Raw genomic sequence first — 26,253 nt, forward strand, 5'->3', positions numbered from 1 at the left:
GACTAACTCCTCCTCCTCTGGAGTTTAACTCAAATTCCATGATGGTCGCATGTGACCATGTGACACCCAAGCCTTCTGCTAGGGGCTTATGTTAAACTACACTTCTGCAGCATTTGGGATTTAATTGGGTAGAGGGTTTCCCTAAGTTAGGAATTTCTAACTGCTGCCGTTTAAGAGTTTCTCACATTTTAATTGGTGCTCTGACAATTACTTGTCAAAAAGTTAGCGGAGAGTTGTGCATAACAAGCAAGCTGCTTGAAGGACCACCCGCTTTCCAATCTCTCTCCTTGCTTTCCCAGATCGCCTTCTCCTCAATCAAATAATTTACTGTTTTAAAAACAAGAACATTGAATGGCAGAACGGATGTACATCTATACATATTTTGCATTGGAAATGTGTTTGCTACCGAGCAGAAGAGAATGTTGTAGATAAAATGAGTCGAATCTAATATCGCCTTTTTTCTTTGGAACTCAGATTTTGAAACTAATTCATTTTGTAATAACATTTGAAAGTCTGGTTAAGAAGCACAGAAGGAATGTGCTTATCAGAAATGTCTATTTATCTGCAAGTGGACAGACTCAAATTAACTTGAAAGGTTTGGGGTGCTAATTTTTAAGAGAGAGATGATTGACAAACAAAGAGGAAAGATGGATAGATGATATAGATGATTGACAGGTGATCTATAATTATCTATGATTTATAATTATATGTGTGTGTACATGTATATAAAGAGAGACATACACAGAGACAGAGACAGGGACAGAGAGAATGGCTTCCTCTGGCTCTGCAGTCCTGGCATTTAAAGTGGTGGAGGAGAGGGCTGGAGAGATAGCTCAGCAGATAAGAGCACTTATTGCTCTTGCAGAGAACCCTGGTTAGGTTCCCAGCATCTACACTGTGGCTTACACCAGTCTAGTTAACTACAGTTTCAAGGAATCTTTTGTCTTTGTCTAACCTTGGTGGGTGCGAGGCACACACATTGTGCACATACGTACATGCAAGCAAAACACTCATACAACACTCATAAAATAAAATAAATCCTTATAAAAATTTAAAAAACTAGTCAGGGAAGTATGGTTATATCACAGTACACAGTATGCTACCATTTTAATTTAGATTTTATATGAAGCTTTTTGTTGACTGTTGATGGCAAGGTATGTTCTAAATTATCAATAATACTTTATTATAATCTTATAATTGTGTTGAGTGTATTTTCACATGTATGATAATAACTAAATAATCTATTGCAATGTATATGTATACACACACATACAGGCACAAATAAATACACACACACATACATATATATATATATATATATATATATATTTACATATACACATATATGTAGACACATATGGGTAACAGTCTCACTCTATAGCCTAGACTGGCTTTGAACTCATGGTGATCTTTCTGTCTTGGCCACTTTAATATTGCTATTATAGGCATGAGCCACCATGACTATCTTTTAAAATACTGTATGTCTTTACACAGGTGTTCCGTGGAAATGTTGATAACAACACCCCCTATGCTAACTCTTTCACGCCCCCAATCAAAGCTCAATATGTCAGACTCTATCCCCAAATTTGTCGAAGGCACTGCACATTAAGAATGGAGCTTCTTGGCTGTGAGCTTTCAGGTAAGTGTTCCCTTTTCTAATACGGAACTGCCTTTACTGAGAACAGAAAGCATCTCTGCACATGATTAGTTACTAATCTCTAGGTTTTCAGCACTCACGGATGTTTATTTCTTCTGCAAAATAAGTAGGGCATGGTTCAATGAGTAAACGTATGCTGTTTATTGTCAAATAAAGTTGTAAAGCACCCTGCAGAAATATTACAGAGTCAAGTCCATATCCGTGTAATCAAATAGAATACAGGGAATTCTCATGAGAAGCTGTTGTCAAAAGATGTACGCCATTGATTTTGGTTGTAAACATGATTTATGTTTGGTAATGAAAGTTCAATTTAAAAATACAATATGCTTGACCTCATAAATTGTGCAAATTCAGACTATAAGGTCCAGAGAAAGTAAGTTTTGCCTTTAAACTCGGTGCTTTCTTTTTATATTTTATGAAATATGTAAATTTATCTTCCCTCCCCAGGGAACAATACTTCAACACCAAGAATACTACTATAAATTTAATCTTGAGCATTCTCAGCTGGCAACCTGCTTATTATATAAGTCATGGTTATCTAGCTCAAGGGTAACCCATCAAAGAACATACAGTTAAATAATTCTCCTGCCGGATCATCACAACAAGCTACAAACACAAAAACTTGATGTCTGGATCCCACTTTCCTTTTGTAACTATATTCTGAACTAAATAGAAAATCCCTCCTGCTTACTCCACTCAGTTATGTTTTAGAGGACAGTTATTGTATTTCATGCATACAAACTTACCTGTCTTTGCCATGGTGACAAAAGATTTCTTTTGTTCAAACACTGTGAATAAACTGGAAAGTTCACTTGTGTTACATTTTAGAATAATTCCCCAAACACAGAAAACCTCTTACCAAATTTGAAAGAACACTGCTCTTATAAAAAATTAAGTTAGTTCTTTGAAAATTTCATATGTATATTTTATTCATGCTTATTACTCTCTCTCCCACCCTCCTGGAACTCCTCTGTGCCCATGAACCTACATTTCTCCCTACCTGCCCCTTACTAGAAAGAATCCTTTCCTAGAGGAGAAAACTGAGGAAATAATTGCAAGCAAATAGAAGATGGTATTTACAAACATCATTCTTTATGAGCCTATTGCATTGAAAGAGAGTAGAGTAAATTTGCCATATGAGTGAACTTACTTTAAGGACTACATGGGTATAATGTACACCAGTGTTGTTCATGAAGAAATGTTTCCATTGCCATTAAATATCTTCACGGAGATTTTATTTTAATTATTTGGACCATACTATTGACTGCTAGTAAATGTGAGCAGAATTATTGCTACAGAGGTTTGTATTACATGTCCCTTTATCACCAGAGGCCGGTGTCATCCCTAAGCCATTCATCATAAAGCAATTGCAAAGAAGCCACAGTATGATGAGGTCTGCAGTAAGCCCTGTGCTTTTTTTTTGTTGTTGTTGTTGCTTAACATCACCTTTTCCAATTCCTCAAACCTTTGATTCATGGGGATCAGCTTCTCATACATGACACAGTTCCACCCTTAAGGTGTAAATATATTTTGCTTGCAAGCTTGACAAGAGGTTACACCTGACACTTTACAGACTTTATTTTCTGAAAAGGAAGTAGTGTTCTAACTCCCAACCCCACAAATTGATTTTAAAACTGGGTGCAGAGAACAATATCTCTTTCTGACTGGTTTTATTTTATTTTATTTTAGGTTTTTCTTATTTTTTCTTTATTAAGAAATTTTTATTCATTTTACCAACCACAGATACCCCTCTCATCCTTCTTCCCACTCCCCCCCAAACCATCCCCCCAACCCACCTCCATCCCCTCCTCTGAAAATGTGAGGCCTCCTATGGGGAGTCAGCAGAGCCTGGTACATTCAATTGAGGCAGGTCCAAGTCCTTCCCCATGCATCAAGGCTGTGCAAGGTGTCCCACCATAGGCACTGGGCTCCAAAAAGCCAGCTCATGCACCAGGAATAGATCCTGATCCCACTGGCAGGGGCCCCTCAAACAGACCAAGCTACACAACTCTCTCAATTACACAATGGGCCTAGTCCAGTCCAAGCAGGCCACAGCTATTGGTCTAAAATTCATGAGTTCCCACCAGCTTGGTTCGGTTGTCTCTGTAGATGTCCCCATCATGATCTTGATGCCCCTTGTTCTAGAATCCCTCTTCCCTACCTTAGACTGGACTCCTGGAGCTCGGCCTGGTGCTTGGCTGTGGATCTCTGCATCTGCTTCCATCAGTTATTAGATAAAGGCTCTGTGATGACAGTTGGGGTATTCACCAATCTGATTACCAAGGTAGGCCAGCTGAGGGGGCCCTAGGAAAGATGCATAGATTGCCCTAGAAAGGAAAAATAGATGAGATCTCCTGCATAAACTAGGGGCAAGGTGGGCAATAGTGGGTAGGGAATAGGGGATGTGAACATAAGGGAACAGGATGGTCGAGCTGGAACAGGGACAGAGTGGGAAAGCAATGAAAGAGATATCTTGATAGAGGAAGACATCATGGGAATAGGAAGAAACCTGGTGCTAGGGAAGTTCCCAGGAACCCATAATGATGACCTCAGCTTGACTACTAGTGGACTTGTTTTAAAGACAGGAGTGTTTTCCCATAGAAATAATCAATGTTTGTGTTAATATTTTATTTTTTTTAGATTCTATTCCTACTGGTAGAAGAGGTAATCTGTATTCACAAAATCACATGAATGAGACAGGAAATTCGTGAGATATAAAGTTCATTGCTAAAAAATTTAGCTGTGATTCTTAAATAAACATTGATATTATATTTTATAATATTTAATTCAGTTGTGTGCAATACTGTAAAGCCCAAGTCTCCCTTATTGTTTTCAACAGTCATAGATCTTTAACATTGCCTAGAAGCAGCTAATCTCTTGCCAGACACTTGAAAAGAACATCTTTTAAATTATATGAAAAATGACTTGGGACATTTGGAAGAAAATAGATCATGATCATAATTACAAGACTAAAACACATTCACCCATTCTTCTAATTACTAATCAATTAGCATTTTTCCTTAGCTATGTACTGAACATCAGAATGGATATGAAATGAATTTTTGTGATTAAAGAGAAATTATCAAAGACATTTCTTATCTATCCAATTTTTCAGGTATTTTCTAAGAAAAGAAATAAAAACTCACTCTGCTTTTCTATTTCATGTATTCTGCAAACTAAACAAAATTTTAGAAAGATTGGTCTCCAGCAGGGGCTGAGGGCAGCTCCAAACAGAAGAGTTCAGAACTTTGTCATGAAGACCCTGCATACTGCTTTGGAAGACAAATATTATGCCATGTGGCTATTAGAACTTTCTAGAATTTGGGATCTCTGTTAGGACAATGTATTTTTTCCCCTCAGAATTCACATTTTGGCTTTAGAGCTTCTATACCATTGGGTTTAGGATGTAGGTCTCGTCAGTGAGATTCTGGCCAAGAAAACATCTTCCATGCCATTGTATCCATGCTGTGGAAGTAAAGACGGAGCTACAGACTACATAGAGAAGCTACCAGAGGGAAGATATGGTTCAGATTAACTACTTCAGACATCCATTAGATAAAGTCAATTACTTTCAATTGAGAGTACTATACTTTCTGTTTAAGAGCCTACACATAAAATAGTCTACATTGAGCAAGAGTGTCCAGTTATAGGATGCTATTTGGTAGTCACTGATATATTGATACTTGGAGACTTAACCCTGCTTTCTATTGGAATGAGTTTTATCGAAATAATAAATGAGCTAATTTGTATTGAATGTTGATTGTGCCAGCAATATTTATAGATACTTGGTATTTTATCAACTAATTTCCTAAGACACCTGCCCAAGGTAGCTTCTATTGTTATCTTCATTTTGGAGATTTGAACGATGAAATGGAAGTTGAATAAATAATAGCTTTAAGACCATGTATCCAATGAAGGGAAGACCAATAGAGTATGGAAGAAAGATATTGAACTGGAGAAGTTCACTATTTTTTTTTCTTTGCCCTTTAATGACCTAATTCATCTTGCCAGATCCTTGGCCAAAATGTAACTGCTTTTTATATGAAAGTCTTAGTCACTGGACAATACATTTAATGATAGACTCATATCTCCCACACACTCCTAGTAAGTTTTTAACACACTCACACATGGACACTACATTTTCTATACTGCCCAAGCCAAAGTTTTATCATGTATCAAAATTAGAAATACAGTGGTAAATTTGATAATCTTCCAAAACCATGGAAATATTAAGTGTTATTTAGTATGAATATAGGAGTTTATGGAAATAATAGTAATAGTTTTAGAGATTTTTTATATTCTTGCTGTCTTACTCATTTTTCTAAATTTTATAGCAGTACAATGCTTGGCATATGGTATATACTAAGTAAATATTATCTTCTTCCCTTCTAAAAGAAGCCATATTTATGCCAAATTATTCAATGATATAAATTGGTATAAAGTGTTTCAGTACATTCTTGTCCTTTCAGCACCCAAAGTTTGAGTGAGGATTGCTAGAGTACCTGGCCAGCCTGGCTACAGTGTGAGACCCTGTCTCTAAAATGTAAGGGTGGTGCATATTTCTTAGACAACAAAACGCTGGCTGCTTTAGAATATAACAGTGGAGCAATTTCTGAAAATGTCTTTGTACTGGGAAAATTCCATTGGTGATATTATGAAAACAAATAAAAGCAAACCAAATATACTTTATGAGAAAAAGCCCCATTCTCCAAGTCACAATAAAATTGTTGAAAACTAGGGAACAGTCATGAGGCTCCCAGTAATGAGACAGGAGAGAGTATTTCAGCAATGTTTTCATTTTGCAAAATCATCTATCACAGAAAAGTATTCTGAATTGTCTGTCTTGTTTTCAATTTTTCCAAAATATATTCAGACAAAATAGCTTGAATTGGCTATCTTGTTTTTCTATTTTATTCCAGATTTATTTCTGATTATAGCTCCGTTTTTGAATTTAGATGTCCTGTCTTTGGGGGTATGAATAGTATTATGTTCAATCTTCTCTTGCCACTTGGAAATGAACAAGAAAAAGTTCCAGGATGATCAATTGTTTTCTTCATGGAATTCTTCTCCTTCTACCAGGCTGTTCAGAACCTCTGGGGATGAAATCAGGGCATATCCAAGACTACCAGATCACGGCCTCCAGCGTCTTCAGAACACTCAACATGGACATGTTCACCTGGGAACCACGGAAAGCCCGGCTGGACAAACAAGGCAAAGTAAATGCTTGGACATCTGGCCACAACGACCAGTCACAGTGGTTACAGGTAATGGCCTGAGACAGTTTCAATGCCCATCACACCTTTGCCTTAAAAAATTTCCTAGTGGCTATCTGAATGTCAGAATTACTACCTTATGCTGGTTTAAATATGCTTTCATACTTGAGTTTTCCAAACTCAGCAAACAGAAATAACTTACAAAATCATATCTCTGGCCTGTATTGATATAGAGATGCAGCCTGTGGACAAGTTGGCTATGTAAATTGTACCAGCTCACACTATTCAAACCTAATCAAATTTGTGGGTCACCTGATCAAATTTGAGACAATCTGCTTGCTAGGTTTTAACCGTTCTGATACTTTGCATTTTATTTAATATTGGCAATTAACATCAGTATCGACTGAAAAACAATAGAGTCATGCCTCTGACCTACAGGGGGTCTCATAGTGTCATGACTCATGACAGTGTCTCCTTCCCTGTGGTTGCAAAGCAATGGAATAATTTGATTACACTCTCCTCATACAACTAATTTATAAAAGATACATGGATTCTATTGAGTCTGATGATCACTTACAATTAAAGTAAGGTCACATCTGATCCTTTTAAAATAGTCCTCTTGAAATACCTTTATTTGTGGGATAACTTTATGCATGCATAGTTTTATTCATGTCTCCTGAGGCAACAAAAATATGATGGCTCAATTTCATAATGTGATTAATTTCTTTCATAAGCATGAGCTCCACTTTGATTTTACATTTTATTAATGAGTTTTAAAGTCCGTGATAAACCAAGGTATGTCTGGAAACTATGGAAACACTTAAAATAACAGATGTTAACCCTTACCAGGTCACATTTGTCATTACTAAGGTCACCTGAAATTTTCGGTCCTTTTTTCCACTGTGTCACTTGGTTTTACAATTTTATATTCCCACAATCAGAAAAAAGTCATTTTTTAATGGTCACCTTGAATCTTACTTGACTCTTTACTTTGCTTATAAACATTACAGGTGACAATATATGAGTTTCTCCCATAATTTTTTTGAAGTGTGGGTGGGTTTACTGTATATTACTTGGTCATCCAGCCTGCTGTTCTATTCTAGCCTATGGCACTGCTCACCATGTTGAATCATTTATGTAGCAAGTGATTATGTGTCATGCACCCCTGAAGCATCACATGCTCAAGCCCTAGCCTTCTTCAGGCTCTGAAGACAGCACTTGATTCTTAGAATTCATCTTTAAGTTGACGAACATGACACCAAACTTTGCTGTCCTCTTTCCCGATGTTGCTAAGTGTTATCTTCTAACCCCTCTCCTTCATCAACTGGTTATCCTCTCACTAATGTCTCTCTTACCAACTCCATGGGCTTGTATTAACTGATTTACCAAGTATCAGTGATTTCAGCTACTCAAAAGAGACCAGGGTATCTTGAAATTATTCTTACAATCCTCCTGCCACTTCCTGATCTGAACTGCCACACCTATTTCTTGGGTTCATCCTGAAACTCATTAACCATCTTCCCAGTTTTTAGTCCTATGCTTTTAAAAAATTCTGTTTTTCTAATCATAACTTGTGAGCATGAGTGGGAGGCATGTTCATGAGTGTATGCTAAAATGAAAATACAGTTCTCTTATGCTCTTGTTGAAAAGTTTTGGTTGCTTTCTCTGAGAATAAAATGTAAATTCATAATACAACCTAAAAGTCTTTCCTTGATTGTCCTCATTCTTCTTTTACCACACCCCTTTTAATTTCCTCAGATGTAATACCCTCTGTCTCTCACTGTTCTGTTATAAATTTACTCTTCCTAGAGAAAAGGACAAGAGATCACCAGCCTCTGACACTGGATCCTTCAGCTTAACTTTGGATGTTGCTTTCTGTGCAGAGGCTTAGCTGTTAGCATTGCCCTACTGTAGCTGATCTAGGATCTCTCCTATGTTTACCAGTCTCACATTATCAGGCATCAATACCTTCTGAGACCCCCATGGAGACTGGAAGCCATAGATCACACTTAATCATGTATAGAGTTTTGTTCCAATACGCTTTGCAGTACTGTCAATTCGTGAAAGAACTAAATCTAATCCGTCTTTGTTTTGCAATTTGATGCTTCCTTTTCATCATTACTCTTATGTTTATGTGCAATTTAGAAGTAAAATAAATCTTACTTGAACAAAATCATTTCAACATACTGATAGGCTATATAATCAACATGACTATTTAATGACTAATGGGCAGGTAGCACACTGAACAAGGAGATGATCCATATGTTGGGCTGAAGAGAGTGTGGCAGTTCAACATCCCATGGCTCCACTCAGAAAGCATTACTCTTTAAAAGATATGAAATATTTTTTTTTCTGGAATTTCTACTTAATGCTTTTGAATTGGGTTCGTCATCAGCAACTGGAACATGAGGAATTAAAACCATAAAAAAGAGGGCTGCTGTTTTACCATGCTTTCACTAACACCCTTGCTGTAGCACTATAAAATAATTTTGAAATTGTAGTATCATGCTTGACTGTTAGCTTCAGAATGTCTGGTATATTGGAATGGCTGTCTGTTTACTTTCTCAGCTTGTACTCCAGTGCCTAACCAAATATAATAATAATAATGATGACATGTAGGAGATACTTCATAATGATTTGTTGTATGGAAAGAATTATTTCAACGAATGCATTTTGCTCTATACAATATATATTTGAACTTTAGTATAAAAAGGCAATTATTATATATTTTCAAATCTTTTTTTGTACTAGGTATCAAATTAGCCCAAACATATTAGGCAAGCATTTTGAGTAACGACTGCAACCCTCAAAATGATTATATGATTTTAAATATGTATATATGTATGTATGCATATACATGAAATTTTTCATCAGAGATCAAGCTTTTAAAACACAGTAGTAACAATATACATACTTTCAAACACCTAGTGTGAGTAAATCATGGACAATGTCCATTGTCTTGATTAATATTAACAATAATAAATATAAACTAACTGACATTTGGCCACAAAATATTTAAAAATTGTAAGTATCTAAGTCTCCTCCAAGATTATCTGAATATAAGGAAACTTATTCATGATTTATAATGCTCTGTAGAGTACTGATAAATATTTTACAAATAGCAACTCAAGCAAATGAGATTATTCTAGAAATGTGTACATAAAGGAACAGCTAAAGGAAAATTTCTTTAGAAAGATGAAAATGAAACAAGTACATTTACATGAAGATAGATGTAGTTCTCATAGCTAACCTCCATCCATCACTTTGTTTAACATGTCTTCTTAAAGGCTCTTGCACACTGGTATCGATTCATTCTCTTGATGACATATTTTCTGTCGATTCTGAGACTAGTTCTTCAAGTGGACATCTAATTTTTGTCGTGTCAAAACATATCCAGTCTTTCCAGTGAAAAGCAAACTGACAACTTCTTTTATTTATATATTTTTCCTGACATTGTACAAGGAAGGACTTCCAGAATGTGACCATTTTTTCCATGTTTTCTACTTAAGGGGATGTAATCTATCCATGGCACACTGTTAGCATGTGTAGTGTATAGTTGAAAGTGTAATTAATATTTCATATAAAACAATGCATATGGTGATTTTGAGCTGTTGACATATAGACCAGTTTTTATCCTTAAACAAGGTTTCTGAAATCATTCATTTTGTTGTGTTTTAAGATATATTTCAGCAATCATGAGCAATAGCTCTTGAGAAGGAAGCCCTTCTGTCATCTGTATTTCCTTTCTTCATTGCTAATTTTTTCTTAATTTTAAAAAAGTTACTTTCAACAATACATAGAAGAGTTTTATTCGAGCTTAATGCTTTGCTATATCTTAATCTAATAATATTTGTAAATGAAATTTATTGGAAGTTAATACTACCAAATACTCTTCCATTTAACTATGACCTATTAGAAGACATTTTATGCATTCCTTTAAGAATTCCCATGTTTTAAATATAACTTCCACATGTAATGCTTATTAGCACTATAAAGTTCTTCCCTGTGTCTTCTGTGATATGTAAGTGTCTGTAACTCTCAGGCAGATACTGTTAGTGTTTCAAGTGTGAAAATCATGACTGATAAGAATCCTTGAATTACTGCTAATCATGAATCCTTATTAAGGGTCTACCTAAACATGGCAAAAGTGTATGTAGGTTCACAGACAACCTTAAAGGAGGCATTTTTCAGACTTCCTAAAAAAAATGGTCTTCTACCAGGCTATGATGTGTTCTCTGAAACTTGATAAAAATAATCAAATCTTTTTACCAATAGCCCCTCAAGATGGTTTCTAGAACATCTGTCAAAATTATATTTTCTGCTTCCTAAAACTCTCATTGTTACCTTAAATGAAAGATCCTGTAGTAACGATGCCAGATTTATGGATATTCCTCACACATAGTTGAATTATCAAAATTTTTACAATATAAAAGAGAAAAGTATCTACTGGGACTGGGCTCTACAGCTCCACATTTGATTAGTTGTGGTTTTCTGTGATGATCTCCATCTGTGGCAGAGATTTCCTCAACAGGGGTGAGGACCACACTTACCTTTGTGTATTAGGATACATGTTGAGAATGTATTTAGAGATTATGCTACTTTAGTGAAGTATAGAACCAGACATGATTTCCTTGTATTAAGCAGGTCTTAAATCCAATCCACATAGAGAGCTTTTGGGTACTCTAAGTTATATGTCCCTTTACTGATGCATGTGTACCTTTACTGCATCCTTGTAGTTATCATGCCCTGCTAGTCACCATTGTGGCTCATAGGCCTCATAGCCTGGTAGGACTCTTGGTCATTTCCCTCCTTTGGAAGCCTCAGTGGCCTTTGATTCTATGGAAGCTACTCTGGGGGAGGGAGGCATTCAGGACAGTTGCCAGTCAGTGGCCTCTGGGAACTGTATCTGAGTGCATAGAGTCTTACGCAGTGCAGTAAGAACTCAGCTTCTAACTATAGCGGGGAGTCTCTTGGCTATCTTTGAGCAACAACTCAAAGACAGCTTCTTGTCTGGTATTGGCTTTGTGGAAAGCAGTCTTTCCCTTTCAGAGGGAACATTGTCAGCCGAGATGATAATTTTCATTTAAACTATTTATGTATATTATATACATACTTACATGTATTATAGGGGTTTTCAGGTAAATCATTAACTGTAAGAATTCTCATGGCTTTTTAATATATATATATGTTTTTCAAGGCAGGGATTCCTTGTGTAGCTTGTGCGCCTTTCCTGGAACTCACTCTGTAGTCCAGGCTGGCCTCGAACTCACAGAGATCCGCCTGACTCTGCCTCCTGAGTGCTGGGATTAAAGGCGTGCGCTGCCGCACCACCACCACCGGCCTTTTTGTAAGACATTCTTACTGTTATCATACTCTCTTCCTTTTCTGTATTTCCCTGCCTCCTCTATAACTAGAACCCCCCCCATTTTCCCCTTTCACGTATCAGATCATGTGTACCCCACTATTCCCTTCTCTATTACCACCAACCTCTAGTTGGGTAATGGTCTCTTTATTTTCCTGTTTTCTGACGTTATTCCCCGATATGTACTCATATCAGAAGATTGGAAGCTAGATGCCTCAGACAAAACAGAAAAAAGAACAGAAAAAGGCCATGCAATGCTGCTCTTTGGGTTCTGAGTTACCCCATTAAAACAACTCCTGCATCATGGCGCAGGGTTCAGTGAGCTAGATAGGGCAGAAAGGGTCTAAGAGCCAGAGGATCAGGAAACGTGATGTGATATTGAGTCTCCTAGTAAGGTCAAAATCTACATCCACAAAGCCTCACAAACATGACTGCCTGAACAGGAGCTGAACAAGGACAAGATCAATAGACACGCCAAAGTGGAAGTGGACAGGGGAAAAATCATGAGTCCTCGACCCCACTCAAAGAACTATTGCTAAGAAAGTAATGCTGAGCGTGAGAGAAACAGTCTTCCTCAGGGAAGAGCACACCAACTGGTTATCCAATACCAACTGGTTATCCAATACCAACTATATGCAAGTAACAGGAAGGGAAGGGGGAAATAACATAATTATTATTTCAAAATCTAAAATATTTTTAAATTAAAATAAGAAGCAATAAAAAGTGTATTTCAATCACTTTTGTGAAATCATGAAAAATTAAAATTTTGTATTTTAAATATCACACTATGAGATTATATGGTTATTTTTCAGTAAAGTAGTCAAAAAGCATGATGGATTCTCAGCTGAAATAAGAGAAATTAATTAGTATCTAATAATCCCTTATTTCTCTTCCAGTGGTTTGCATAATATCAAGGTATCATTTTTTGACACCACCAATTGTAATAAAACATGAAGATGTGTGTGCTGGTTGGCCATTTGTCAACTTAACACAACACAGAGTCATCCAGTAACACAGAACTGCAAATAAGAAAATGAGTGCATCCCATTGGACTGTAGGAAAGACTGGGAGGCATTTTCTCAATGAATGAATGGTGTAAGAGGGACAAGGTTACTGTGGGTAGTGCCTCCCAGGACAGATGGTCCTGAGTTGTATACATGAAAAAACAAAAAAGCAGACTGAGCAACCACTGGAGAGCAAGCCAGTGAGCACCACTGCTCCATAGCTTCCGTGTCAATTTCTACCTCCAGGTTCCCACCCTGACTTTCCTCATCATGGACTATGAAAGTATGTGTCAAATAAATCCTTTCTTCTCCAAGTTACTTTTAGTCAAAATGTTTTATCAACAACAGAAAAACAAACTAGGATTCATGTGTGTGTTTCTCCAAAGTAAAATTTCAAGAAATACAATGAAATGCAAGATAATATACTTTTAGATAGGTAGAAAATTTTAAGTGGTGTCAGCAAATGGCATAGACTGACCTCTGTAAAATACAAAAATTTAAAAATAGGTATAAAAGTAAATAAAATGTTTTATTTATTTAACAGATATTTTAGCTTTATACCTTAAAATAGTAAAAAAAATATTAACAACTTAAAATAGAAGTTATGTCATTTTCTGATCTTCAATACCGAAACTCCACTTTTTGAACAGTCATGTGTTTGAAGTGCTTTATCAATAACTTTCAACAACTGAGACAATTTCTCTAACATTTATTATCTTAGTTCTTCAACTGATTCTACATGAACAGAAAATATTTAATCAATCAGTAATGAAAATACTCATAACATAATCTAGTAAATTATAAATATGATTCATTTTGGTATGATTCAAGAACTTGAAGGAAAAGACTGGAATGGATTCCTATTGATTGAAAAAACTCATTTTAAAATAATGTATCAGATATTGTTGATAGTGAATAGACTCTATAAGTATATAACTAATTTCAACCAAATTAGTAAAATTGAAAGAATGGTCAGGCTGCAATTTTAATGTTGACCTTTGCCAGATAACACCTTACCCCACAGATCTTCATTTTAATATTAATTTGGTAAGAAAGAAATGTAGTTTAAGCTTCCCAATTAAATAAGTCTTATTTAATTTAGTTCATTTCTGAGTGTAAAAGAATGCTATGGGGGTTGGGGATTTAGCTCAGTGGTAGAGTGCTTGCCTAGCAAGCACAAGGCCCTGGGTTTGATCCTCAGCTCCACAAAAAAAAAAAAAAAAAGAAAAAGAAAAGAAAAGAAAAGAATTCATATCTGGCCATAGAATTCATATCTGCTTTAAAGTGATTGGCTTGTCAGAGTCTCTGGACTATTGGTTTATAGGGGGATGAAGAAAAAGGCTCTTGTGATCACTGGGTTCCCATGTATTATTTCTCAGTATGAGGAAGTATTCTGATTTTCAATGCATACAGTCATATTCAGTTCATACTCAAAAACTCTCACATATGAGGAAAACACCCCTAAAGAAGACCTAAAAGAACAAAAATCTGTTATTATGGACATAGATGTGAAACAGCTATTGTGATTTATAACACCCATATACCCTAAAGTAAATTTAAGGAATCAAAGAATGATGTTGCCTTTACTACAACCTATCTTTAAAATGTTTATAGCACAATTCTATCAAAGTAATTCCACACTACCCAAGAAGAAAAACAATATAAATAAACAAAGCATACCTGAAGAGAGTATTTACACACAAACATTGCAGGATTTTGGATTCAAATTAAAAATGCAAAACAAAACAAAACAAAAACAAAAACAAAAAACCCACATACAGAGAGGGATTTTGATGTTTCTATTAATAAGCTGTGTTTATATAGAACCATTGAAAAGCTGAATAGAAGAACTTAAACCATTAGATGTGTATTCAGCAGGCCCATTCATGTTTAGAAGATCCTGGACATTAAATGACTTCCGTGTGTGTGTGTGTGTGTGTGTGTGTGTGTGTGTGTGTGTGTTTATAAATGAACTTTAATACATGACATCAGCTATGTTTCTGTTATCAGACCTATTGATACAATAATTTTTCTCCTTCAAAGCAATGAGTTGAAAAGCAAACCAGGGAATAAATATGGACCTTTAGAATACTGTTTGAAATTTGGTGAGCATTTGTAAACATGCATGAGGAAAAATATGTTCAATTTTAATTGGTGATCTTTGTCTGTACAGCATTCCTTTCAGTGAGCCATCAGATTCTCTTTGGTAATGCAGTTATGAGTCAGTGAAGCTTGCTGAGACTGGAAAGCCAGTTAGCAATGCAAAGGGGAGAGAGCACATACTGGACAGTGCAGGCAGTGATACTTACCACAGTGTTTATGAAATCATCTATTGTGTGGGGTGACTGCTTTCCTCAGGAGGTAATACCCTTGCCCAGTTCTGACCAGCTGAGCCCCAGGCACTTACTGTGATTGACAGCTCTTCCCATATCCATCGATCTAGCTTCTTCAATTAATTGGTTGTTTTTCATGATTAAATTACATGTGGTATTATAGCATTAGTAACCATTGGGCACTGAATATTTGGAAAGTGCAGTTTTGTTTTAAAATAGAACATAAGGAGTGGAAGGAATAATAATATTATTCTCACAACTCAGTGATGTGTAATTATACATATACATCACATTTTAGATATGTGTTCTTTGTCCAGCAAACTTGGCCATGGTTAAATTCATTTGGTTTGGTTGACTTAGTTTATCCAAGAGAAATTAGTAAGTTTTATTTCAAGTCAATGATGCTATAATGTGTAGATAATTACATTATACTTCTTTCTTTTATTTATATGTGTGTATGCCTGCATGTACATATGCATGTTTTATTTGTCAGTTATTTAGTCACTAGTTAATATTAAGATAAAATGCATTTAATTATAGGAAATATTGCTGTTAGGAAAACATAGGCCACTGGAGCAGCTTTTAGATCTTTTCTGAGTGCTTTGTTTTGAGGAACATTTGCAGTTCACTATCCCAGATGCTGTCTTCCAAAGCTTAGTTCAGCCAAACACACATGGACAGATGCTCCTCATATATATATATATATATATATATATATATATATAAACCTTATTCTTATTATAGTATTGATACACATCATTTTATGAAATAATATGTCTCAGTATGAAAAACAACTTAGAAAGATTACACAAATTAATACTGAAAATAAGAAAACTGTTTTCAAATTCCAACTTTTTTTCTTTTATTTAGTATGATTTTTGCAATTCCATTTGTATATATTAAATGGAGTCTAATATTAGCAAAATTTTCAACACCTCTTTAATAATAAAAATATATATATTCACAAATTCACTTTTTCATTCACAATTTTTTCCATTTCTATTATAGACAAACAATATCCAAAATTATTTTTATGAACGTTTTGTCTTTATTCATATTTAATTTTCCCAAACTGATTCTATGTATTGATTTCATCTCATCTTCCTGCCCTAGAGTTAGCCCAGATGTCCCTAGGACTAGCCATTATAATTTAAATGGGCCATATGCATTGACCATTCTAAACAAAGAAAGTAACACAGGCTAGTTTGTTGTTGAGAAAAAGTTCTTATGATCCAAAGAGCTTAGCTAGAGAAGTTTAAAATTATACACAACTATTTTTCACTCTAGTGGTTAAAAGGTTTGTCTTTTGTTGAAATTGAATAATTTGCTTTACAGCTATGTCCCTGTCTCTTAAACATGATGTTACTGTTGGTGCCTTGTGTTTAAGTTGATGTTTATCCTTTAAATGTGACAAATTCTGGACTTGCCTTACAGTAAAAGAGGCACTATAGCTGGTGTGCATGGAATACTCCTGCAGAGTCTATATTTCAATATTCAACATTTTACATTAAAATAGATCACTAATCTTAAGCAGTCCCCATTTTTGGAACATATTTTACATACTCTATAATAAGAAATCTAATTTATAGAAGCCTCATGTATTTCTTAGAGACTTTATATACTTAACATGTTGGCCATAGGCTTGTTGAATAATAGATTTATGTTTTTCTGTGTGCTTTTTCATCTATTGCTAGTTGTTTTTTTAATCAGAAATTTTTAGAGAAAGCAGAAATATATGTGGTGTTATATTTTGTACCCTAATAAAATTTGACTAAAGATCAGAGACCAGAACAAGCCACTAGATTAAACATAGATGCCAGGCAGTGGTGGCACACACCTTTAATCCCAGTATTTGGGAAGCACACATGCCAATAATACCAGCACTAGAAAGAAGTGACGCCTGGGCAGAGAAAGGTATATAAGGCGTGAGGAGGCAGGAACTAACTAGAAGTTTTTCAGGCTGAGGAGCTGGTGAGGTAAGAGGTGGTGGCTGTGGCTTGCTCTGCTTCTCTGATCTTTCAGCATTTACCCCAATATCAGGCTCTGGGTAATAATTAAAAGACCATATAGCAATTCATGTAACATCTGGCACCCAACTATGGTACACAATACATCACTACAAGTATGCATGTTTAAATTTCACTCAATAAAACAGGTTCCTGTATATATCTGATTATTGTTTACAATATATAAGTATTCTCATAGAAGGGTTTTCAGCATGATGAATAGAAAAAAAATATTTACCTCGAATCATGATTAACAACTTGTTCTATATTTTTAAAACATAATACAGATTAGAATCTTGTAATTGTTTCAAGTTTGTATCTGTCTTAAATGGCTTTTATATGCAGCCAAAACAAGTGTTGTTAGTAAATGAATAAAATAAATTAGGTTTCTTTCTTTCCCCAATGGTGAGGTTTATCAGGCTTTCTCAGTAAACAGTGAGTAATACTTTGGTTAGAACTGGAGTCACTTTTGTTTTTCTTCTTTTAACTTCCTACCACCTACTGGGGCTTCAGCCTTCCTTTCTTGCATGAAAAGCACCTTGGAGTTTTAATCCCCAAGGCTACCAGCTTTGATGTCCCTTCATGAGTACCAGGAGACCCATCTGTTCTGTTAGACATATGTCTGATGCAATGGGAGGAGCTGTAATGCAAGGTAATGTGACTGCAAGTACTTCAGAATGCAACACTAAGTGTGTATGTGTGTGCTTCTACAGCTGCCTCTAAGTCTCTCATGGGAAATGGAGACATTTCTAAAAATAAGCCAGCTCAAAGCTCTCAGTGGAGGAAAGCACACCAACAGCTGCTTGTATCTTCTTACATCCTGGGTGTCAAAGGCATTTTCTCCAAGTGTGGTTAAAAGATGTCTGCACCTCAGTCTACTAGCAGACTAATGCTCTTAACACCATCCTCTGAGATGCTCATGTTGGAGCTTATGTGCTACACACAGGAAAGTGCAGTTGGGGACAAATACTCTTGAAATTTTTTTGAAAGATAAAGTTTTTAAAAAGATGAATCATTTCTAGGCAACTATTTTAATTCACTTTACATATAGTTAATTAAAATTGCTTGACTATTAAAAGTTCAGGCTTATGTTGACTTGACATTTATTAAATGAAAAAAAACAAAACTTTAATTATTCTTAACTCTAGAGAAAATATAGTCTATCAAAGATATACATTTAGAATCAAAATCCATGAGAAAGTGGGTGTATATACTGTAATTCTGGTTTTCTCTGGCATGCATGTGATGAAATCTAAATAACTTAACATTTCAATTAGTCCTTTAATATACATATACATAACAGGCAATATGGCTGCACATTCACAATGACAATTGTCTGAGCAACAGTCATGAATATTGCCTATATCTAAGAAGGCCTAGTATGAAGTAGTTGCATTTTACATTGAAAATTTCTTAAATAATATTGTTTTAAAGAGCCATTCTGTATTTTATTTGAAGACTAATTTTTAAATTAACTAACATTTGATAAGAGACTGCATAATATAATGGTTAGTGTGTTAAATTCTACTTTAGAATCCTCTGGGTTATACAAAAAAAATCCTTTTTTTGCTAGTTATTGGTTGTATGAACATAGTTAAGCAATTGTATCTTTTTAAAAGGATTTCAGTATTCTTATTCACTCAATAGGGAACTTACTACCCATGTAACAGGGTTATGTTCAGGATTAAGTTGGTTACATGTATACAGTTCAGAGGAGATCATTGCATTGAAAATGTCAGCTTCTATGTAGTGCTAACTTCTGAATGACTTAGTGCTCAACAATGCCAAACATGACAGCTTCTGTCTCTTAAGGCTACCAGGTAAAAATACAGGAAACTGCTGAATTTAAATTTCAAATAAGCAACAAATACATTTTAGGATAATTTTGTCCAATATGTTGTTGAGAAATAGTCATTAAAAAAAAAAAACTCCATTCTGATTTATACAAAATTCAAATTGAACTAGGACTCTGACATTTTATTTTGCTGAATTTAGCGACCTTATTTGATTTCTTCCTCTGGTAATATCTAATTGAAAAAAGCTTGGACATTTACATAGGGATGGAGTTTAGCTAACAGTAATTCTGGTAGATTGCTTGTCTGATACCATTTTACAATGTGACTCTATACCAGATGAATGGGTGTTGGAGACACTGAGAGTTTAACATCAGAGCAAATAGTCTTAAATTGACCTCCATGTCTAAATTGTTAATCTCCAGTATTTTCTGAAGAAGATGAGCCAAATGATTTTTTTTCATTATAGACCTTTTACATCCACATATCAATCTAAGTGTTAAATTCTTCAGTCAGTTTCTTTTAATATAGGAAAGAATTCCATATAGTTGTTTTTTTCATCTCAGGAATGGATTGAAGTTGCTAAGAACACCTCTGAGTTAAAGATTCTGAGCCTCTTGTGTCTATCATTTGTAGAAAGTGTTATTTGATGACATTTAAAATTCTCTAAGTTTTGTGTAGGTTTGTTTTCCTTGAGGCATGGTAGGTTCATATTATTTAAATATCTCATAACCTTTGCAATTTGAACTCAAATCTTGATATTTTCTCTGTTACCAACATTTTATTCATCTATGAAATATAGTTAATGTCTATTTCATTGGGCTACAGGAAGATTGAAATCAATTACACAAATATAACTTTATATACAATGCCCAGAGAATGTAAATAGGTTGGATGAGCTTTGTCTCCTTAGCACCGATAGTTATTCTAGAAAAATGCTCACTGAAGAAGCATGAAGATGTGAGTTCAGACCCCCAGAAAGCTTGTAAAGTACTCATGTGTAATTGAAGTGCTCCTCTGTGGAGAGAGGAGAGTTCCCTGCACCTCATGGCACAGCTACCTAGGTGGTGGCCACTGTGAACAATAAACCCTACCTCACCCAAGATGGAAGGCTTGAACTGCATCTGTGGTTGTCCTCTGACTTCTACACATAAGGCCTGGCACATGCATGCATGTGTGTGAGCACACCACACACACACACACACACACACACACACACACACACACACACACACGTGCACACATGTATGAGTTTCAAAAGAGAGGAAAGAAGGAAACATGATGTTTTTGTACTCAGATTTGAGTCTATTCATTTCATAGACTCTAAATGTTTATAATTTTGATGTTTTCTGTGACAACTCTATTTAAGTCCCCACCAGAAAATGCTGAGACCCACAATCATCACCAACTCATTTCTGCTACTCGGTGTTTTATGATTCAGTTTTCCTTGTCTGGAAAGACACTAACTTGGTCAAGGTAGCCCGGTATATCAAAGAACCGCCAACATGCTTGCATATTCCCTGGCCACAGCTACAGACTTCATTGTAGAAATATTTGTGGAAATGGAGACTTTACATCTTCATTGTAGAAAATATTTGAGATACTTTTGTATTTTATTTTTTGGCCCCAGAATTGCCATGAGGAAGGCAGAGGCAGTGGTAAAAAGTGAGTATGTCACCTTGATAGAGCAAGCTTATCATAATTTATGAAAAAAGAAGAGAGGCTTTAGGGGAACTGAAGAAGATAGCCCCAATTTTGCAGCATCTACTGCTTGGAACCACAATTTTTCTCTCAGATGAGAAGCTGAAGGAAGGAATAATGCAGCTTGGCCCTGGTCCGTTCTAACTCACCTGAGCTTGGCTCTGTTATCAGTGCTCCATCCTTCTCTACATGGCAGATGTTGCAAGGAGCAAGAAGTAGAGAATGACAGATAACTAAGAGGCAGTCATTGAACTTTTTATGTTTTAGAAAATTCTACCCACTGGTTATTGGAGGTTGTTTTTGTTTGCTTGTTCAGCCATGAATTTCTTTTGGATCATAACCGGAGAACTGCAGGGCTCCACCAATTGTTCAGCTCCTGCAGCAAAAAAAAAAAAGCAACTTAAAAATACAGCACATTAAAATTCTATTTATAAATAATATCAGAAATTAAAATACTAAATAGTCTTAAATATAGAAAACATACAATCTCACATACAGAAATGTTATTCTCTGGGTTTTTTTTAATATACAGAAACCCATTTATATATAGTGTGAACATATTCTTCCCCAAGACAGTTTTTATTGTTTTAAATAAGTATGAACTGTATTACAGACATCTGTCTTATTTATTACTGCCTCCTTTCTAATTTGAGATGTTTGCCTAATTTTTGGTATTTCCAAAACAAAGTTGCAGTCACAGATAAGCTGTTTTCTAGAAAAGAAATCAATTAAATCTTCCTTGCATTTTTCTATTTAATCGTTATGCAAATAGAACTGGAGAGGAAATGGAAATGAGCCTCAGCATTAAACTGGCCAATTACTGCTTCTTTGGATTAATGCTACTTATCCAAGAACTTCAAGTTTCAATTGAAGTCCCCCACCCAAGAGACAAAAGCAACATCACATCTCCAAATGAGTGTGAGCTTTTGCTGCTGGTGGTCTATGGACTGCATGTACTCAAAATCAGCCTTTGCTCTACATGACCCACTGATGACAGAGCGTACCTCAGTGACAGAGGCTACCAAGCCTTTTCCCCTCGTCTGGACACTCAGACGAGTATCTCTTTCTATGCAGGACACCACCCCTACTGCCATGTGGCACAGTTCTCAACTGAGCAGAAGAGATGACTACTAGCCTGAAAAGTTCCTTACAGGTTACCTTACAGTGTTTAGGATGAAGAAACTCAGCTAGGAAAGCAGGGCAGGCATGCATGTACACCTTCGCCAGGTCTGTCATCTTCTCTGTCAGAGGCGTTGATCGCCTACTTAGCAAGAAGGGACTAAATATCTAAAAAGGAAAACAATATGTAATGAGAGTGTGTGACCATTAGTGTGCAGCAGCTTTAATTGAGGACAGCTTTTTCCGGAACTAAAATTTTAGTTATGGAATTGTATTGAGCAGTCATGTGTTGACAGATTCTAATCCTTCAAGTGACTCCTATATCTATAATGAACAAGTTTGTAAGGCCTCTAGTTGCCTAAAATGTTTGTTGCCTGATACAGATAAGTCTTCACCCTTCATCAAGGAATCTTCTCTATCCAACAAAGAGAGACCACCACACAAAGCTACAGCTAATCAAAATGCCGAATTGTGGAACTCAGTTCTAAGGTACACATCAACAGAACATTTCCAAATCTATGGCAAGAGGACTGTTGTGGCAGAGGACAAAAAGATTGTGAGAGCCAGAGGATCAGGGAGTTTACTGGGAGACTGTCTCCTTGTAATGTCAAAAGCTACACCAATAAAGTCTTATTAACATGGCTGCCTGAACATAAGCTGAACAAGGATAACACCAATAGAGATGCCAAAGTGGGTGGGGAAAAGCCCATGAGGCCTCAACCCTATACAAAATTCCACAGGCAATTAAGGAACTGAGAGCAAGAGAATTAGGAGAAATAGTCTTCCCCAGGGAAGGGCACATCAATTAACTATCCATTGTCAAATGATCATCCCTGAAAACATACATGTGAGTAACTTATACAGACTGAGGTGTTTTGGGGTTTTTTTGAGGGGGGGTTGGTTTTTCAAGACAGGGTTTCTCTGTGTAGCTTTGGTGCCTGCCCTGGATCTCACACTGTAGACCAGGCTGGCTTGAAACTCACAAAGATCCACCTGGCTCTGCCTCCTGAGCGCTGGGATTAAAGGCGTGTGCCACCACCACCACCTGTCTCAAGCAATATGTTTTATATACATGTATGCATAAAAGAACAATTAATGAAAAAAGAAGCTATGAAGGTGAAAGAGAGCAAGGGAGATGTATGAGAGAGTTTGGAAGGAAGAGGGTAGGGAGAAGGATTTTACTGTAACATCAAAAATAACATCAAGACTGAATTCCGATGAAATGTCTAAAAATGTGTTACTTGCAATGATTCACCTTAAAACCTACAAATAAACTGGATTCTTTGGTTTTGCCATTAATATAGTTCAGGCACCTGTGCGGATGATCTGGCCCTTCTGCACCCCAAATATTTCTTTTCAAAACAGAGAACACTACATAACTAGCCTGCCTTTCTAATTGATACCTTATCTTACATCCAGAGAAAGAATAATGTCTGTGATTGTGTATTAAGAGTAAAACTTATCCAGAGGGAATCAAGAATCATAGTGAGAAGCACTGACTGTACCCATCCATAGTCCAAAGAAGACATGTGTTACCAGCATGGACAAGCATAAGATACATGTCTCTTGTTCTGTACATGCTGCCATACATCATTATTCAGGAAACTTGGGAGAATATGGCTCAGTAATTACTGGTTTTCACTCCACTGAATTTATACTCCTCAACTATGAGATGTTTCTAAAGAAAGGTGAATACCATCTAAATATTGCATTTTCCTCTAAGAATAGTTATCACATGGACTCTAGCACCTGACTCTGAAGTTCAGAGGTGAAGAAAAAGACAAAATTTCTGACCTGGAGAACTTTATCCATAATAAGATGCTTAAAAATCAGAAATCAAAGAATGGAAAATGTATACTCTGTCAAACTCTAGGAATCTTGTGCAGATGTAGTAGAGGGCTAGCATGGGGCTCTGTAAAGAGATTTGAGAATTGAGAAGTTACAAGGCAAGCCTTAAGTGTGACTTGGGTTGGTTATGCCTTCACAAAAGAGTTAGAAAGAATAATTTCAAAAAAGTTTCAGAAAAATATCAATATGTGTATTTCTGTTGATAAAATAATAAAAAGTCCAAATAGATTGAGAAACAAGAAGTTCAGTTAATATCCACTTCATAGGAAACATTGTTGCACTAGACAATGTACTTTGCATTTCATTTTATAAAGTGATAATATGCTTATAAAATGAAAAATGCCATTCTTAGTGAAATTGTTGATCAATGGGGCATTCTGCTTCAAAGACCATTTTGTGAAGTTTATTGTGAATTAAATGAAAGTAATTTTAGGAGATCATCATCTTTTAAAAAATGTAACTGGTTTTATTTCTTAGCACTTTAGGGAAGAAATAAAAACATGCAATTTAATATGAAAAATAAACTGTTTTGTAGTAAAACATGAAATGAGATCATCCTTTTTTCATAAATGAATCAATGATATCTTTGCTGAGATTTGAAATTTGGTTGCTATAGCACCCTGAATAAAAAAGAAAAGAATTTAAAAAAACAAACAAACAAACAAACAAACAAAACTTGATTTGTCTTGATGCTCAGATGAATTTTTCTGATCTGAAGTTAGTACTATTGAGGATTCTGGTATGTGACTCAATTTAGTCTTTCCCAATCTCATATTCACTTGAAAATTCAATATAATTTCAATGTTGTTTCGCAGTCTATAATACAATGTAGTGGCACAGATTTCCTTTCTTTAAAAAATAAAAATCTATCTTCCAAAACTGTAAGTACAAAGAGTAGGTCCATCAATTGCATCTTTAGTTTTTATGAGATTTTATGTCATTGCTGGGACCAACTTTTATCAGATGAGAGGAAATCAAAGATTTTCAGGGGGGCATTGAGTGGTAGAAAGATGAAAAGACCAGGCAGATTCTTATCACTGTGGTCTAAATTTTAGCTCTGTTTATTATGTTTACTGGTTGTGTGTACACATTTCCCATCTCAGGATGTTTCATCTTCAAAATGAGGCTAGCCTTATTTCAAGGGATTATTATGAATTTAAAATGCCTTGGAATCAATGAGTGTGGCTTGTATGCCAATAGCATATAAGCAATGTATGGACTTTCTTCCTTGTCCTTGCTCCACATGTGTTCAGTATGCAAAATTACAGTAAGAGCCATCATATATGGATTAAAGTCAACTTTTCGTGTGTGTGTGTGTGTGTGTGTGTGTGTGTGTGTGTAGTCTACCAACGAAGTTTTTTTGATGATATGATTATTATTATGACTGCTGCAAAGATGACTAACCTATGATCTGATTCAATTTCCCTTCATCGTCTAAATGTCGACCAGATGTCTAATATGACTTGATCATTTTTTTCTCCTAAAAGGCAAAACACAAGAATACATCCTTTAACTTTTGAAAAACAAACAAACAAAAATCAGTTTAATTTTTAAACAAAAAAAAATGTGAAGTGAGAAATAAGTGCCATTGTTTCCTCAATGAAATGTTTCTTTCTAATTCAGTTGTATACATCTGTGTTTGTGTTGAATGACAAGTGTTAAGTATGCACTTGCACAGTGTGGCTCCTCTCATTTTAGCAACATTTATGAAACTATTTTGAAAATACACAACCAATTACTCTTCTAAATTGTGTAACTTTGAATGTTGGAACTTTTTAAATCTGTCAATATTTTGACCTACTGCCTGCATGCAAGAGAGGCACACATACTGCTTCCACCATTTTCCCTTTATTCGTTAGAGCAGTGGGCCTCAACCTGTGGATGCAAACTCTTTGGGGGTGAATGACCCTTTCACAGGGGTCACATATCAGACATCTGTAGTTAGAGTTTTCCTGCCTGGCCCAGTCAGGACAAATCTCTCTCACCCACCAGGCCCATAGACGCTCAGAACCAACCAAGTAAACACACAGAAACTTACATTGTTTACAAACTGTTTGGCTGTGGCAGGCTTCTTGTTATCTACTTCTTCTGTCTTAAATTAACCCATTTCTATTAGTTTATACTTTGCCACATGGCTTGTGGCTTACCAGTGTCTTTACATGTTGCTTCTCATGGCGGCGGCTGGCGGTGTCTCTCTCCAGCCTTTCACCTCCTAGC

The 26,253-nt window shown here is 35.8% G+C and overlaps 1 protein-coding gene across 3 annotated transcripts in view; it reads left to right on the forward strand.

The window, feature by feature from the left end:
- The window catches only part of Edil3 (EGF like repeats and discoidin domains 3), a 435,127-nt gene that overhangs the window by 328,000 nt on the left and 80,874 nt on the right, over positions 1–26,253 (forward strand). For all 3 annotated transcript variants that reach the window (XM_036207034.1, XM_036207035.1, XM_036207036.1), the window contains 2 exons: positions 1,495–1,639; positions 6,737–6,921. In XM_036207034.1, the coding sequence (XP_036062927.1) occupies positions 1,495–1,639; positions 6,737–6,921 (330 nt within the window). The remainder of the gene's footprint in view (positions 1–1,494; positions 1,640–6,736; positions 6,922–26,253) is intronic.

This window comes from Onychomys torridus, chromosome 15, assembly GCF_903995425.1.
Source record: "Onychomys torridus chromosome 15, mOncTor1.1, whole genome shotgun sequence".
Taxonomy (NCBI): domain Eukaryota; kingdom Metazoa; phylum Chordata; class Mammalia; order Rodentia; family Cricetidae; genus Onychomys; species Onychomys torridus.